Raw genomic sequence first — 12,528 nt, forward strand, 5'->3', positions numbered from 1 at the left:
ATGATATGAACTAATGAAACTTGATAGATTTCCTGTGAGAACAAGACCTCCATTGGTGTGAGTGACCACATGCACACTCCCCATGAGGCTGAGAAATACTATGGGAATTCTTTTAGTCATGGGGCCCAGCTGATCCAAGTCACATGCTTGCTCACAGACAGAGTGAGACAGAGAAAGGGATACTGAGAAAATAGAATGAGGAAAGGAACTAAAAGAGAGTAGAGAGAACAGGAACTAAAGCATGGGGAGGAAACTTAAGAGTGCTCAAGTGAGGTAGTTCTCAACAGGAAGTAAACTGCCAAGAGAGAATGCAGTCTGTGTGTGCCTGAATAAATAGAACGGTAGAAAGAAAGTATCAAATGAATAGATATTTTTTAAGGATTACCAAGTTATTTAATCTCTATAATTCAAGAAGTTGAAGTCATTTTAGAGGGCGGAGGAAGAAAAAAAAACTGTCAGACAAGTGGAAGGGAGGAGACTAAGCCGTCATCACAGTGACATACTGCTTTTTCACCTCGCCAATAAAATGTCCTCAGCTCATTTGCAGGCAAGCAGTAAGTGTGTTTGTGTCTCTGTGTGTGTGTGCACTTGCCTAAGTGTGTAAGTTTGACAGAACACAGGGACAGACTGGAAACAAAAGGTATATACTGTTTTCTCTCAGATGGGATATGTAATTGCAGCATCTCTTCATTATTTTCTTCAGAATGTCAAGCTTTTGGACCAGAATATCGTTGTGAATACTGCACATGTGATGGCTTCTGCTGTGGAACTATTGGCTCATCTGCATAAGTATGTGTTCTATTTATGTTCATTTCTATCCATCTGAGTTTAATTATGTGTAGGGTAGAATCTAAAACACAGGAGTCTTTGGGGAAAGATAACCTTTTTTAGAAACGTATTTCCTGTTTACATTTCTTTTGATATAGAAATTAGAAACTCAAATACAGGGTTGTGCAAGACTATAACCAAAAAATAGCTAAGCCTACACTATAATAGCATTGCCACTTGTGCCCGACGCTAGTCTTTAATAAGCACTTCATTAACACTGACGGTGGAAGTGAAAAAGCTCACTTAAGAAAGGGAAGTACTGTGAGCCGTGATGTTTTTCTTTTCATGAATGTCAACTACGTTGGTGCTTGGAATTAAACTGCATTCGGATCCTATCAAGCACTGCTTAATTTGTTTCACATGACATCCTACTTCTTCTTCCAGGTAGATGATTTCTAGATGTTACTGTTATACACTTTTATGATTTTACAGTTTCTAATCTTTCCCATTCAGTGATTTTTGTTGCTCTCACGTGAAGCACACCTATGGAAAAAGTCCATGTGCTTTTTCGTTCTTCTCCAGGGACCATAACATGCAGTAAATATGGAAGACAGACTCAAACTGACACAAGATCATTCAGCTGGTGCTGCCAATGATACAGAATCGCACCTTCAGGCCTCCAGATCACCAGCAGGGAACAGTACAGCACCTAAATGGACTAATGGTATGAAGTTGGTATCTTACACTTCACATCTGGCTGGCTCACTGCTTTGATGTGTAAAACTTGTGCCTCGCCTTATCAGGACATGTCATATGTTGAACATTAACTGTCTGATTATCACGCCACAAAATGTGTGAGATTTCTTGTAGATGCTACTGACCACAACTTTTTTTAATCTTTCATTTGGCTTTGGCATCTTATTCAATTTCTCTCCTGTCATTTTCTTATTTTTCATGCTTCTCTCTCTTATATAGCACTTCAGAGGTCCAGTTAAATAAATATGAATGATAGAAATTATGTATTTCTTTATTCATTTATATGTTTATAGGCCAGCGTGTGTTGGCTGTTCCCAGTTCCTCTGTGTTCAGCCCAAGGTTTGACCTTCCACTCTGTCGAGGTGTACTGGAGCAAGAGGGCTTTAAGGTTATTGTAAATCCCATTCAAGTCAACTCTCTCTATCTCTTTCTCTCTCATTTATTTCCCTCCCCTATTTGCTTAAAGATGAAAAATCTGATACAAAACAAGTTGATAAAAACAAACAGTTCCTTTGTCAGTTGTGTAGAAATACCACTTCCTTGAATGAAATCTTTGTTTCAAAATCTTCCGAGTTCATGCTGTGTCATGAGTCATGTATCCTTATCATGAAAAACAGTCAAAATACTTGAAGATATTGCATTAATGCAATTCTGAGTGTATGCAGATAATGTTCACTGTATACTAATAGATTATTAAGTTGCTTTTATGCCTTGTTTGTGCTTGCCCATGGGACACTGTTTGACTAAACAAATCCTCTTTTGATTTCTTTACAGATCCCTACACAAGACTTTGAGGCACCTCTTCAGATAGCTCTGGGCAGTCCATTTGTTCGCAGATTCCTCTTTTTCAACTCCAACCTCTTTAACTTCATCCTAGGCCCAGTAATAACACACACGCATATATTAATTCTTTATTTAAATCCACAAATCATATTACAATAGACAGGATTCAAATATTTCAAGAGGTAAGATAGGGCTTTGTCACTCAATGATATTCAGGGGTACAAAAAACATCTCCTGCGCCATACTGCAAGGCTGCCTATAACTGCAGATATGGAGCAAAACTTTGCTAGCTGTTTTATTTTTCTGCTGGAGAGCCCTGCCAGCCTTAACCCACTGAAAACAAGTTTGTGGACATGCCCCAAGCTGCCAAAGATCAACACCACTAGCTTGCACTGATAGCCTAGGTCACATACACACACACACACACACATACACACACACATATATATATATATATCTCACTTAAAATGTATTATTCCAGATTTTGCACAGGTCCACCTCTTCCAATTTTCATATCTTTGTCTTTCTTTTGTTACTGAACAACTGCGGGCCGGATCCTAATTGCTGACAGAAAAGCAAAAGTGGCAGGTGATTCCTGTAAAGCTCTCCTTTGTGTCTCCCTGCCAGGTGCTGTATGTAGTGCTGTGGTGTGCTTTCTACTCTACTGTGCATCTTTACCTGGTGGAGGCCACCACAGATTTTTGGGTTCTTTGCCTCTGTGTCAGCCTGGCGTCCATCATCTTCACCACAGCCATTCTCCTTATTCTCCACCACAGCAGCAAAGAGGTACATCAGTGTAAATACATGACCATAGACTAGATTTCTGCTGTTGAGCTGAACAGTTCAAGTGAGGGTATTTATTTAATTGCCATTGATATATATTTTGGATATGTATATATGTATATGCTTTTATTTGTAAATGCTATTAGTTGATATCACCAATAAGCTGCAGTGGGTCTAATGAGTCCCGCATACCTAACAAAGCCCAAATGTCCACACAAACAGTACACATTCAACTCTTGACTCTTGACCCAAAATGGCTCTCGACAACAGATCAACATCAACACAGACATCCGGCTAATCCAGGTGAATGAGAGGCTGATTAGACACTCTCTGCTGATAGGGGTGGCAGACTGGGTACATCACTGTACAGGAACACTGCAGGTAATGGTCTTTCTGCACTATGTTGATTTATTTAATAGCCCCCTGGAAAAGACAGTTGCTAACACTGCCTGCAGGCATACCTGTGCTAGATTGTCAACCATGTACAGGATTGGAATGGGAAAACTATCAGGGAAATCTGTCTTGATCCACCTAGACGCTGCATTTCCTATTGTATGATCTTCAAAGCTCCAGCCCTGTTGTTTAAAAAGAATTCAAGTGAACACCAGTGACCTCTTTTTCAGCTATTTTCACTTCTAAGAGCTTGCATACGTTAGCGTTTTTAACCACCACTGAATGTTTTCACTTCAAATTATTAATTTTCTTTTTTGTACATTCATAATTGTTTTTTCATATTACAGTTCCATTGCAGTACATTTTGCACATACAAATAGTGTTAATGTGTTAACTAGGCCTACAAGAAAAAAAAAAAACGAATAGGAAATGCGTCCACTGCTAAGGCAGAAAAGCTTTTCTAAACAAACCCTTTTTCTGTTCTCAGTCTGACATGAAGGTTTATGCTATTTTGTGTCATTTGCAGGAACTTTAACAAGATCTCAGTCTATGGTGGTTTACAAGGGATTTGTGTTGCAAATGTTACCTGTCCCTATACTCCCTTCACTGCATTTCTATCCTGTCGGTCTGTCTCAGCTCTTCTGTGTCTACTGGGATTTGACACCGTGCTTGGCCGGCCTCACTCAAGCCCTTGAGGACACGAGTTTTGTCAGGAATGAGCTGCAGGTACGTGTATTGATTTGTGTTGTATACTACAGTAGTATTGATCTGTATAAACTTCCACATCCTTTGGCAGCCTTACTCTTTGTTGAAAAGGCATCAATGCAAAGATGATCAAACCCCCAAAATAGACATTATGAATTATGAGGAATCTATTCCTCAGCCTTGTTAACAAACTAAGCTTTATTAAAGTTGAGGAATACAGTTTCAGTCAACTAGTATTCCCAGTAAATTATTGTATGATATTTTAATCAATCAAACTAATAAATAGCAGAATTAAATTAACAAATTTGCTGGGGTACAAGCTCATGGTAACACTAACAGCCCTTTCCAAAATGTATGCATTTCAACCACTTTCAGAAAAAGCTAAAGAAAAGAATGTCTAAGCTGACGTTGGTGATAGAGGTCATGCACTATGACCCTGATGCAATATCACTGGACCGTGATGTTCCTGAAGAGGAGCGTCCATTGTTGGAAGAGAATGAAGACGGAAATGCCAGTACCCTCTCTAATCAGCGGGAGGAGACAAAACTCACAAAAAACCTCAGTCTTGTGCCAGACCCTATCTTAACGGCACAGGTATGTAAAATAGGCTGTTGACAAGCTATTGGAAAATTAGTAAAATACAGTTTAAGTCATAAAGTCTAGTATGCCATTGAAACATAATGCTAGCACAGCTTACACTAAACATTTGAATACTTTTAAATGGAAATGTGAATTGAAATGGTTGCCAAATGTAACTGTGTGTTGAAAAGTTATTTGCAGATGCAATGTCCAGAATGTCCTAACACAAGTTATTATCATGTGTAGTATTTTACTATTGACTCATTCACCTCTTGGAAAAAACTCATTGTTCTTTTTCTACAGGCTATAGCCCGGCAGCTCTTACTGACCTATAGTTCCGTGTACATCAGACTGTTGGTATCTCACAGACTCCCCAGTGCCCCACAAGGACTAATTAATGGGAGAAGATCTCACTGTACGACTGCTGCTCTGTGTCTTTGCCAGTACGTCAATCTGAAAGTCTTACATTAGAAAGGCATTTCAGTCTCATTCATGCACACATTCTATATGTTCCAATAGTGCTTTATTGACTGATAGATAAATAGAGTTCATATTTATTTGTAGCAGGCCAGCATCAGTTGCGGTCAGTGATCCACTATGTAGTGTTAGACTAGGCATGAATGTCTCATAAAGTATTAGAAATTATTTTACTTGACAATGTCAAGGTACTGATGAGTATAATGTGATTAATGTGATTTAATGTCATGATTAAAGTTCAACCTTTCTTTAAAAATATATACTGTTAGTTGCTTGTATGCCAAAGATGCATGGATTTATGTGAATGAGAAAAAATGTCAGTTTTTAGCTGACAGAAATAAATGTGAGATGACTTCTTGTGTGCTGTATTACTAGTCATCAGAGGTAAGCAAACAATTAAGGCTGCTGAATGACTTTGGCATGCTTTGCATGATTGGTTTGGCATTAAGGATGTTAATCATCCTACATTGAGTAATGGAGGTGGTTGGCGCGTAGATACACAGTGCCTGCATGGCAACACAAATGCGCACAGCCGGACTGATGGCATAGGTCAGCCAGGGCATCAGCGCTGTGACATTCTGATGCAGCAGGACTGCAGTGGGAGACCAAGGTAAACGATCACAGAGATGCTGGGTCTCTTTGGGTGGTTAAATGACCATCTGTGATCCCACAGACAGTCTGGCCTATACTCCTGCCACAGTATACACACAAACGCGTGCACACACACACACACACACACACACATTGCCATTTCTCTCCCTCTCTCTCTCTTTCCATGTGTTATGGCACCAGAATAGTATCCGTGTGAATCCATTACCTGCTTGAAATTACACATGACAAAATGAAAATGAATTCATTCAAACATAAGAGAGAGATAGAGAGAGTGTTCCTTGCTCATTCTACTTGTAATGACAGAGAAAGAGACAGATACAAAAATGGAGAGAGAAAAAGAAAAAACAGGGCACCTAAAAATAGCACCTTAGAGACAGAGCAATGGAAAAGCCAGACACACGCGCGCGCGCACACACACACACACACACACGCGCACGCACACACACACACTATATATATCAACATATACAAACACACACACACACACTCAGGTCAGGAAGAAGGTGGTGAAAGGAGGAAACAAAAAATAACTGTCGCCGTCAAAATGTTCACAACCAAACATTTGTCTTTAATTCTTCAACTTAACTTATACAGCAAATGCATGTGTTACAATAAAGCTCAAAGCACTTTAACACAGGTGAGCTGGCAGCCTCGTCAAATGGGCCACAAGCACGTGTGGCATGATTGCAAGCTTAAAGATCTTTCACTCCAAAGCAGTCATAAGTAACCAGGCAGAATTTGTTTTGTTTTCTCATCTCTCACATATATCAAACACTGGAGGAGGTAAAGCATTTTTAGAGAGTTATCTAAGCCCAGCAATATTCGCTAGGAATAAACTGCATTTACTGTGTATACACATCCTGAAATTTCAAGCTGTTTCTGTCTACACATGAATAGAAAAATGTTTCAAATAATATCAGCCAGCTATGAAATCTGACCGTGTGTGGAATCATGAGAATGAAAGTAAGAAAGGCAAGCTGAGCTCTATCACACCCCTTGGCACAATCATTGCAAATTACTTTCTCATCTGTTTCCAGTCACACTTAATAAAAAGCTAAGATTTAGCCAATTAACAGCAATGGGAGAAGAAGAAGATATGGCAACATTTCTGTCCAGAATGTTAAATAAAAACAACTCAAAAGGGAATGTATACTGTATATGTCTATATTTGTTAAAAAAATCGATGGGGATAGCTGATTTCAAACAACAGCCTTTGATTCAAAGGGTCGGCATGTCTGTTTCTATATAAATAAAGTTTCATCATTATTCCTACTAAACAGCATTATCGCCCATTTGCCTCTGAGGCAGAGATACTATCAGGTATAAAGCACAGGCCAACACCGAGTCCAATAGGAGGCTGAGTGCAGAAAGATGTCAATAATGGAACCAGAGGTAGGTTGCCATGGTGTGAGCAGTCAATGAGAATTTATGCTCATGAGCAGTTTCCAATCCACATGTTACATCAGAACCAGCTACAGAATAACACGAGAGCAGGAGTAACCACTGCACTGTAAACAGATTATCAGCTGTGCATTCCTGTGTCCGATGAAAGATACTGCTTTAGGGTTGTACATTGTAAAAAAAAAATACAATACAGAATTATCTGTGCAACCTATCACACCTAAGACATAAAATGACAACTGGTAGCAACTTTAATCCAGCACATCATTAGATTGATAGTATGGAGTCAACATTAAACAAATATATGGAAAAGTTCTTGAAATCAATACCACTATGCATTTTTTGACAGTGAAATGTAAAAACGATCCAATCCTACATTGCAAACACAAAGTCAGTTATTCTAAACTTCAGAGCCAAAATCGAGCATGAGATCTGACATGGTGTAGACTGTAAACTGTCCTATTGCCCTACACTGAGAGATTGTTACCTCTATGATGACATAGCAAACTGGTCTCCCATGTGTCCACTGAGTCTATGAACAATGTCAAAAACTGGTGCTATTTTTATCACTGTACTCTTGACGAGACACTTCATCTCCAGTCAGACACCCTGTTCCTTTGGGCCTGGTCCCACTGGCCCAAAATTCCAGGTCATTGGAAGTGTTCTGTCCATGTATATGGACCAATGTATTACTTGGCAGGACACAGTTCCTGTAGTCCCACATATGCACTGTTTAGACTGACAATTAAATAATACAAGGAAGCCAGATGTAATATTCATAAAGATAAAGAAAAAGAGCTTCTGCACTCTCAAATGCAGCTTGAAGGTGCATACTCACATGCGTCAAAATAGGCCTGATTGAAAGAATGAGCATTCTACTAATGATGAGCTGATATCTATGGATTTGAAAATACACGAAATAATGCAACTTTGAAGAAATTCATCTATAACTATGCATATAAATAATTGAATAAAATCACAAATAAATAAATAACCAAAGTTATCTGGAGACATTAGAAACTAGAAAAAAAAAAACAAGCAAAACAAAACAAATAAATAAATAAAACAGCAAACTGATGTCCTATGAGGCTCTTCTCTAGGTCCTGAGGGTAAAACTAGAGATGATATCCCTCCTCAATACATTCTTATAGCTAACTACAGCATTCTACAGCAACACTGTAGGGGCAACATGATTAGTTCTGGCTCTCTTTAGGTCTCCTCTCAACACACAAGAGGAAAACACTGGCTATCATTTGTATACACTGTTAACGTATTGGCATGATCTGTTTAACAGATGACTATGGGAAGCAGATCTTTGTATTGACACATGTATTTGGCAAAATCATAGTCAAATCCCTCACCCAGATTGTATTTGACTGTTGTCATTCTGAAATTACTGTTGAATCACTTCATCAATTCCCTCTTTTTGGCAGTTTCATTTGTTTTGTTACTACTCTACCACTGGTGACCTACAATAATGAATGACAAAAAAGATTCAATCAAGTTACTGAATACCAACAAGCACAACAATAAAATATACAGCATTTATGATTAATGCATAACCATCAATGCTATTTAATACTAATGGAGCATTTCTGTATATAATAACTCTAGTGATGGAAGTGTGTAGGTGTATGCTTGTTCTATAATAATGGATGAGCCTTCTTCAAATGATTTGAGTGTATGTGTGTGTGTGTGTGTGTGTGTGTGTGTACATCAGATATGAAAAGTGTTTGTAGTGCCTATGTACTGGCCCATGTTTGGAAAGTGAATTATGGTAAATTTTGCATTTAAGCCTTTGTGACAACACTGCTGTCGCTTAAACGCTTGCCATGTTTGCTGTGAAGCATGAATGCCAATGTTTGAAAGTTCACCAGGACATTGTCAGTGCAGTGTTGTCAGTCAGTCAGAACCGTTAAACCACTTGCGCCCTTCGACATTTAGCAGCAGGAAAAGGAGTCTGTTCTTAGTGCCCACATTCTCCACCAACCTTTGCCAACACCACCTCCACCTCCACCCCACTCTCTCCATCCTAGGGCTCCCAATCGTCCTCGTGATGCTGGGAAGCGATGATGACCACCACTGTTAGGATGGTGCAAAGCACGATGGAGGCAATGCCCACCGCCAGACTGATGAAGGAGAAGTTCCGCGCCTCTCGGGAGGCAATCTCCGCAGTAACCATATCTCCCCTAGCAACCGCTGTGCGCACCTGGGACAAGGGAGGGGGAGACGGAGAGGGAGAGAGGGAGAGAGAGGGAGAGAGAGAGAGAGAGAGTGAGAAGAGGAAGAGGAGTACTGGCAGTAAGGATGATGAAAGCCTAATCATTTTTACTCCAAGCACACAAACACACATAAGTACAAATACACAACCTTCATTATGCTTGCATTTCAAAGAGGGGAAACTTGCTAAAAAGGTTTTTGAGAAGTTTTTTTCATTTTTGTATTCATAGAAAGACTTTTTTGATAATAAATTCAAATTCAAAACAATATTAATGTAAACTGCTAAGTGCAATTTGTGTATTTTTAACATTAACAGTATACTGACACACAATATTGGAAAGCTATTTTTTACAGATTTAAACAACATATTGCATTGTTATAATGTGTCTGTTCCCTTTTCCGCCCATGATTGTATGCAGAGTCCTTGAAACATAAAACATACCATCTGAATGTTTCTTCCTTATAATGTCTAGTATTTCCCACTATCTTGTATTATTGGAGTGCACTTCTGATTTGAGTGTATGGACATGATTGTGTGTGTGTGTGTGTTTGTGTGTGTGTGTGTGTGTGTGTGGTCCCACCTGCATGGCTTTGATGATGGCTATGATTCCTGTAGGCCAGAAGCAACAGACGGTGGTGAGGACAGCGATGGGCAGGTAATCATGAGGCGGGCGCCGAGTCTCCATCAAAGCGATGCCAGGGGGCATCTGCATGGCCATCTGCCCAGGAGCCACGCCAGGGTGGGGCCCTCCGTTAGGCATGTAGGGCTGCCCCTGCGACGGAAGACACAACAGATGGAAGTTTGATTTAAGTTATTTACAGTCTGAACTTGTAGTTTGCATACCACAATACTGTGTATGCTGTTTTGTAATTGCAAAGTGGCTGACAGGTTGAAGGTTAAAAACAGACTTCATTATGGGTCATGGGTTCAGCAAAACACAGCAATACTCAGCTTTAAGGGTGTTGCGTAATATCTTTTAAGGCATGGCCAAGTATCAACTAATTTCATGGCCAATTATCAATTAACAAGTTGACAAGCTTTTATCAGTACCCACAGTTCTGTTGATGGTGTTTGAAAGGCAGATCTGTTGGCTGTTTGCTAATTAGATAGCTAGTTTTATACATTAATTCAATATCTATTTAAAACGAAGCAGAGAGAAATAAACACACGCATGACAAAATGTAATGTATGACTAAAACAATAACACAGGAGTGTAATGAATGAGGTACTTCACCGATGTCCCGATGGGGTAGACCGGTACATAGGCTGTGCATGGCTGCAGCTGGAGAGGGTATCCAGGGTGCAGGTAGCCCACTGGGGGGTGTGGGACGGTTCCTCCTGGGCCATGTGTCTGCACGGGGTAGCCGTTAGGAGCCCGAGAGTGGCCCAGAGTCCCACAGTGGAACTGGGTCTCCTGGAGGTAGCCCTCGGAGCCCGGTGGAGGTGGAGGAGGGGGGTAGTTGGGCTGGGGGCCACAGCCGGGGTTCTGGGGTGCCTGTGGGGGCATGTTAGGGTCCTGGGCAGGGATGTAGGGAGGGGGCAGCATCTGGTTCATTTGCTGGGGCATTTGCTGCCTCCCTGACTCATCCAGACCTGAATTCAGGAGAGAGAGAATCACTGAGGGAGTGTGTGTGTGAGTGACACAGAGAGCAATGACAAAAAGCAGTTTCACACCATTTTGACCTCATTATATGGCTTCAGTATCACAAACGCCCATCTGAATTTCTAAATGGATTCTTGAGAAGGAGAAAAGCGGCAACTTCAACAAGAGAAAAACACTGCCTGCTTGTCTCTTCTCTCTTTTACAAAAAACCCACCCACCATGTCTGTCCAGCTAATATGTGCACCTAATGAGACTGACATTTAAAACCTTGCAGGCATTTTGAATAGATCAGTACTGCAGAATAAGTACAAACTGTTACAGATGTCTTCAGCTTCCAAATATGAAGTTGACCTTCACAAGCAGAAATAAACGGATGTTAATGGTTAACTCACTGCAACAGCTGTAGAGCTGATGCAGGTGAGATTCTTGTAGCCCATCGTGACAGAGAGTGTGACAGCCTGTAGCATGCATGTTGACATCAGAGTATAATGTATTCATTCAAAGTGACTGGTTTGGGCCTGCACATGGGCTGCAACAGGGAAGAGGCAAAGCTAGAGAAAGACACACTGAGATGCGGAGAGATAGAGAGAGGAGGAGGAGAGAAATGAACGAGTGCAGAGAGACAGGTTATGCTCAGGGACAAATGTGCATTATATAACCCCTGACTGTCACCACACATACACTGGTTGGAATCAGAGCATGGGGTGGCTGCAGGCCGCTGGAGAGAGCAAGAGCGTGAGAAAGAGAGAGAGAGAGAGAGAGAGATGGATAGAAGGACTCTGATGGATAGGGTAATAAAGACATTTTGAGTCACACAGAGAGAGAAGGGGAGAGAGTGACTGCAGAAACAAACAACTATGTGGTTATTTAAATGGATAAAAGCTGCTGGATATTTCATTTCATGCATTATTATTATCATGGATATAAGCATCTCATGGATGCTATGGTTGCTATGGTTTCTACTTCCAAGAAAAGGTATAACACAAAAGACCAGGGAAACGGAAACATGGACACATAGGCAGTCCTCCAGATAGAGACATTTAATGATCAAATATTAAGAGAACAAAAAGAAAGTGATCCAGTGGAGCAGACAGTGACCAGTTCCTTTATTTACATGGTTCGATTTGGCACGTCAAATCACCAGCTATACAACCTAGGCTATGCGCAGGCTGAAACCTGTGATTTGCGCTTGTGTGCAATGCGTTTTTCTGCTCCGCTCTTATCGCGTTCCTGTTGTGCAGTAAGCTAGCCACGCAGACTTGCGGGGACAGGACAAAACGTTATCTCAAACCATTCCGGTACACCATAACCTCTTATGCATACGATGAATCGGTGGGAGGGAAATCACAAACATAACCCAAATTATTCCACGGTATTGTCCATGTTGTCCAAGCGGTCAGGCACATTTTCGCTCTCCGACTCTTGAGAGATTAATTAAGCGCATCCA

General features: G+C 40.6%; 2 protein-coding genes across 6 annotated transcripts; one reads left to right on the forward strand and one right to left on the reverse strand.

Annotated features, from left to right (window-relative positions):
* The first annotated feature begins 348 nt into the window (after positions 1-348).
* On the forward strand, positions 349-5,502 carry LOC143141080 (transmembrane protein 268-like). 4 transcript variants are annotated; one of them, XM_076302335.1, is made up of 10 exons: positions 349-554; positions 704-789; positions 1,351-1,492; positions 1,818-1,912; positions 2,299-2,406; positions 2,935-3,093; positions 3,361-3,471; positions 4,120-4,209; positions 4,564-4,782; positions 5,071-5,502. In XM_076302335.1, exons 3-10 carry the CDS (start codon positions 1,372-1,374, stop codon positions 5,236-5,238), a joined length of 1,071 nt encoding a protein of 356 aa, XP_076158450.1. In that variant the 5' UTR covers positions 349-554; positions 704-789; positions 1,351-1,371; the 3' UTR covers positions 5,239-5,502. The 4 variants fall into 4 exon arrangements, with proteins under 4 accessions (XP_076158450.1, XP_076158447.1, XP_076158448.1 ...); XM_076302332.1 differs by having other exon boundaries at positions 537-600; XM_076302333.1 differs by lacking the exon at positions 349-554 and having other exon boundaries at positions 608-789.
* A 2,811-nt stretch (positions 5,503-8,313) lies between these two features.
* Positions 8,314-11,033, reverse strand: LOC143140265 (proline-rich transmembrane protein 1-like). Of its 2 annotated transcripts, XM_076301054.1 has the most exons (4): positions 10,713-11,033; positions 10,059-10,250; positions 9,248-9,466; positions 8,314-8,726 (listed from the first exon to the last, which is right to left on the reverse strand). In XM_076301054.1, the coding sequence occupies exons 1-3, from the start codon at positions 11,031-11,033 to the stop codon at positions 9,290-9,292; spliced, it is 690 nt and encodes a 229-aa protein (XP_076157169.1). In that variant the 3' UTR covers positions 8,314-8,726; positions 9,248-9,289. The 2 variants fall into 2 exon arrangements, with proteins under 2 accessions (XP_076157169.1, XP_076157168.1); XM_076301053.1 differs by having other exon boundaries at positions 8,314-9,466.
* Between the last annotated feature and the right edge of the window lie 1,495 nt (positions 11,034-12,528).

This window comes from Alosa pseudoharengus, unplaced genomic scaffold, assembly GCF_046254945.1.
Source record: "Alosa pseudoharengus isolate Yale_2024_CS ecotype anadromous, Long Island Sound unplaced genomic scaffold, YU_APseudo_1.1 YU_APseudo_1.1_scf_23, whole genome shotgun sequence".
In the NCBI taxonomy this organism is placed as follows: Eukaryota; Metazoa; Chordata; class Actinopteri; order Clupeiformes; family Clupeidae; genus Alosa; species Alosa pseudoharengus.

Bases quoted from the DNA above. Each gene is read 5' to 3' on its own strand.
- LOC143140265 (XM_076301054.1), bottom strand. From the start codon at position 11,033: ATGAACCAGATGCTGCCCCCTCCCTACATCCCTGCCCAGGACCCTAAC. The intron at 10,251-10,712 runs GTGAAGTACCTC...CTTCCGTCGCAG, and splicing joins TCTACCCCATCGGGACATCG to GGGCAGCCCTACATGCCTAA. The intron at 9,467-10,058 runs GTGGGACCACAC...CCCTTGTCCCAG, and splicing joins CCATCATCAAAGCCATGCAG to GTGCGCACAGCGGTTGCTAG.
- LOC143141080 (XM_076302335.1), top strand. From the start codon at position 1,372: ATGGAAGACAGACTCAAACTGACACAAGATCATTCAGCTGGTGCTGCC. The intron at 1,913-2,298 runs GTTATTGTAAAT...ATTTCTTTACAG, and splicing joins TGGAGCAAGAGGGCTTTAAG to ATCCCTACACAAGACTTTGA. The intron at 3,472-4,119 runs GTAATGGTCTTT...GGTCTGTCTCAG, and splicing joins ACTGTACAGGAACACTGCAG to CTCTTCTGTGTCTACTGGGA.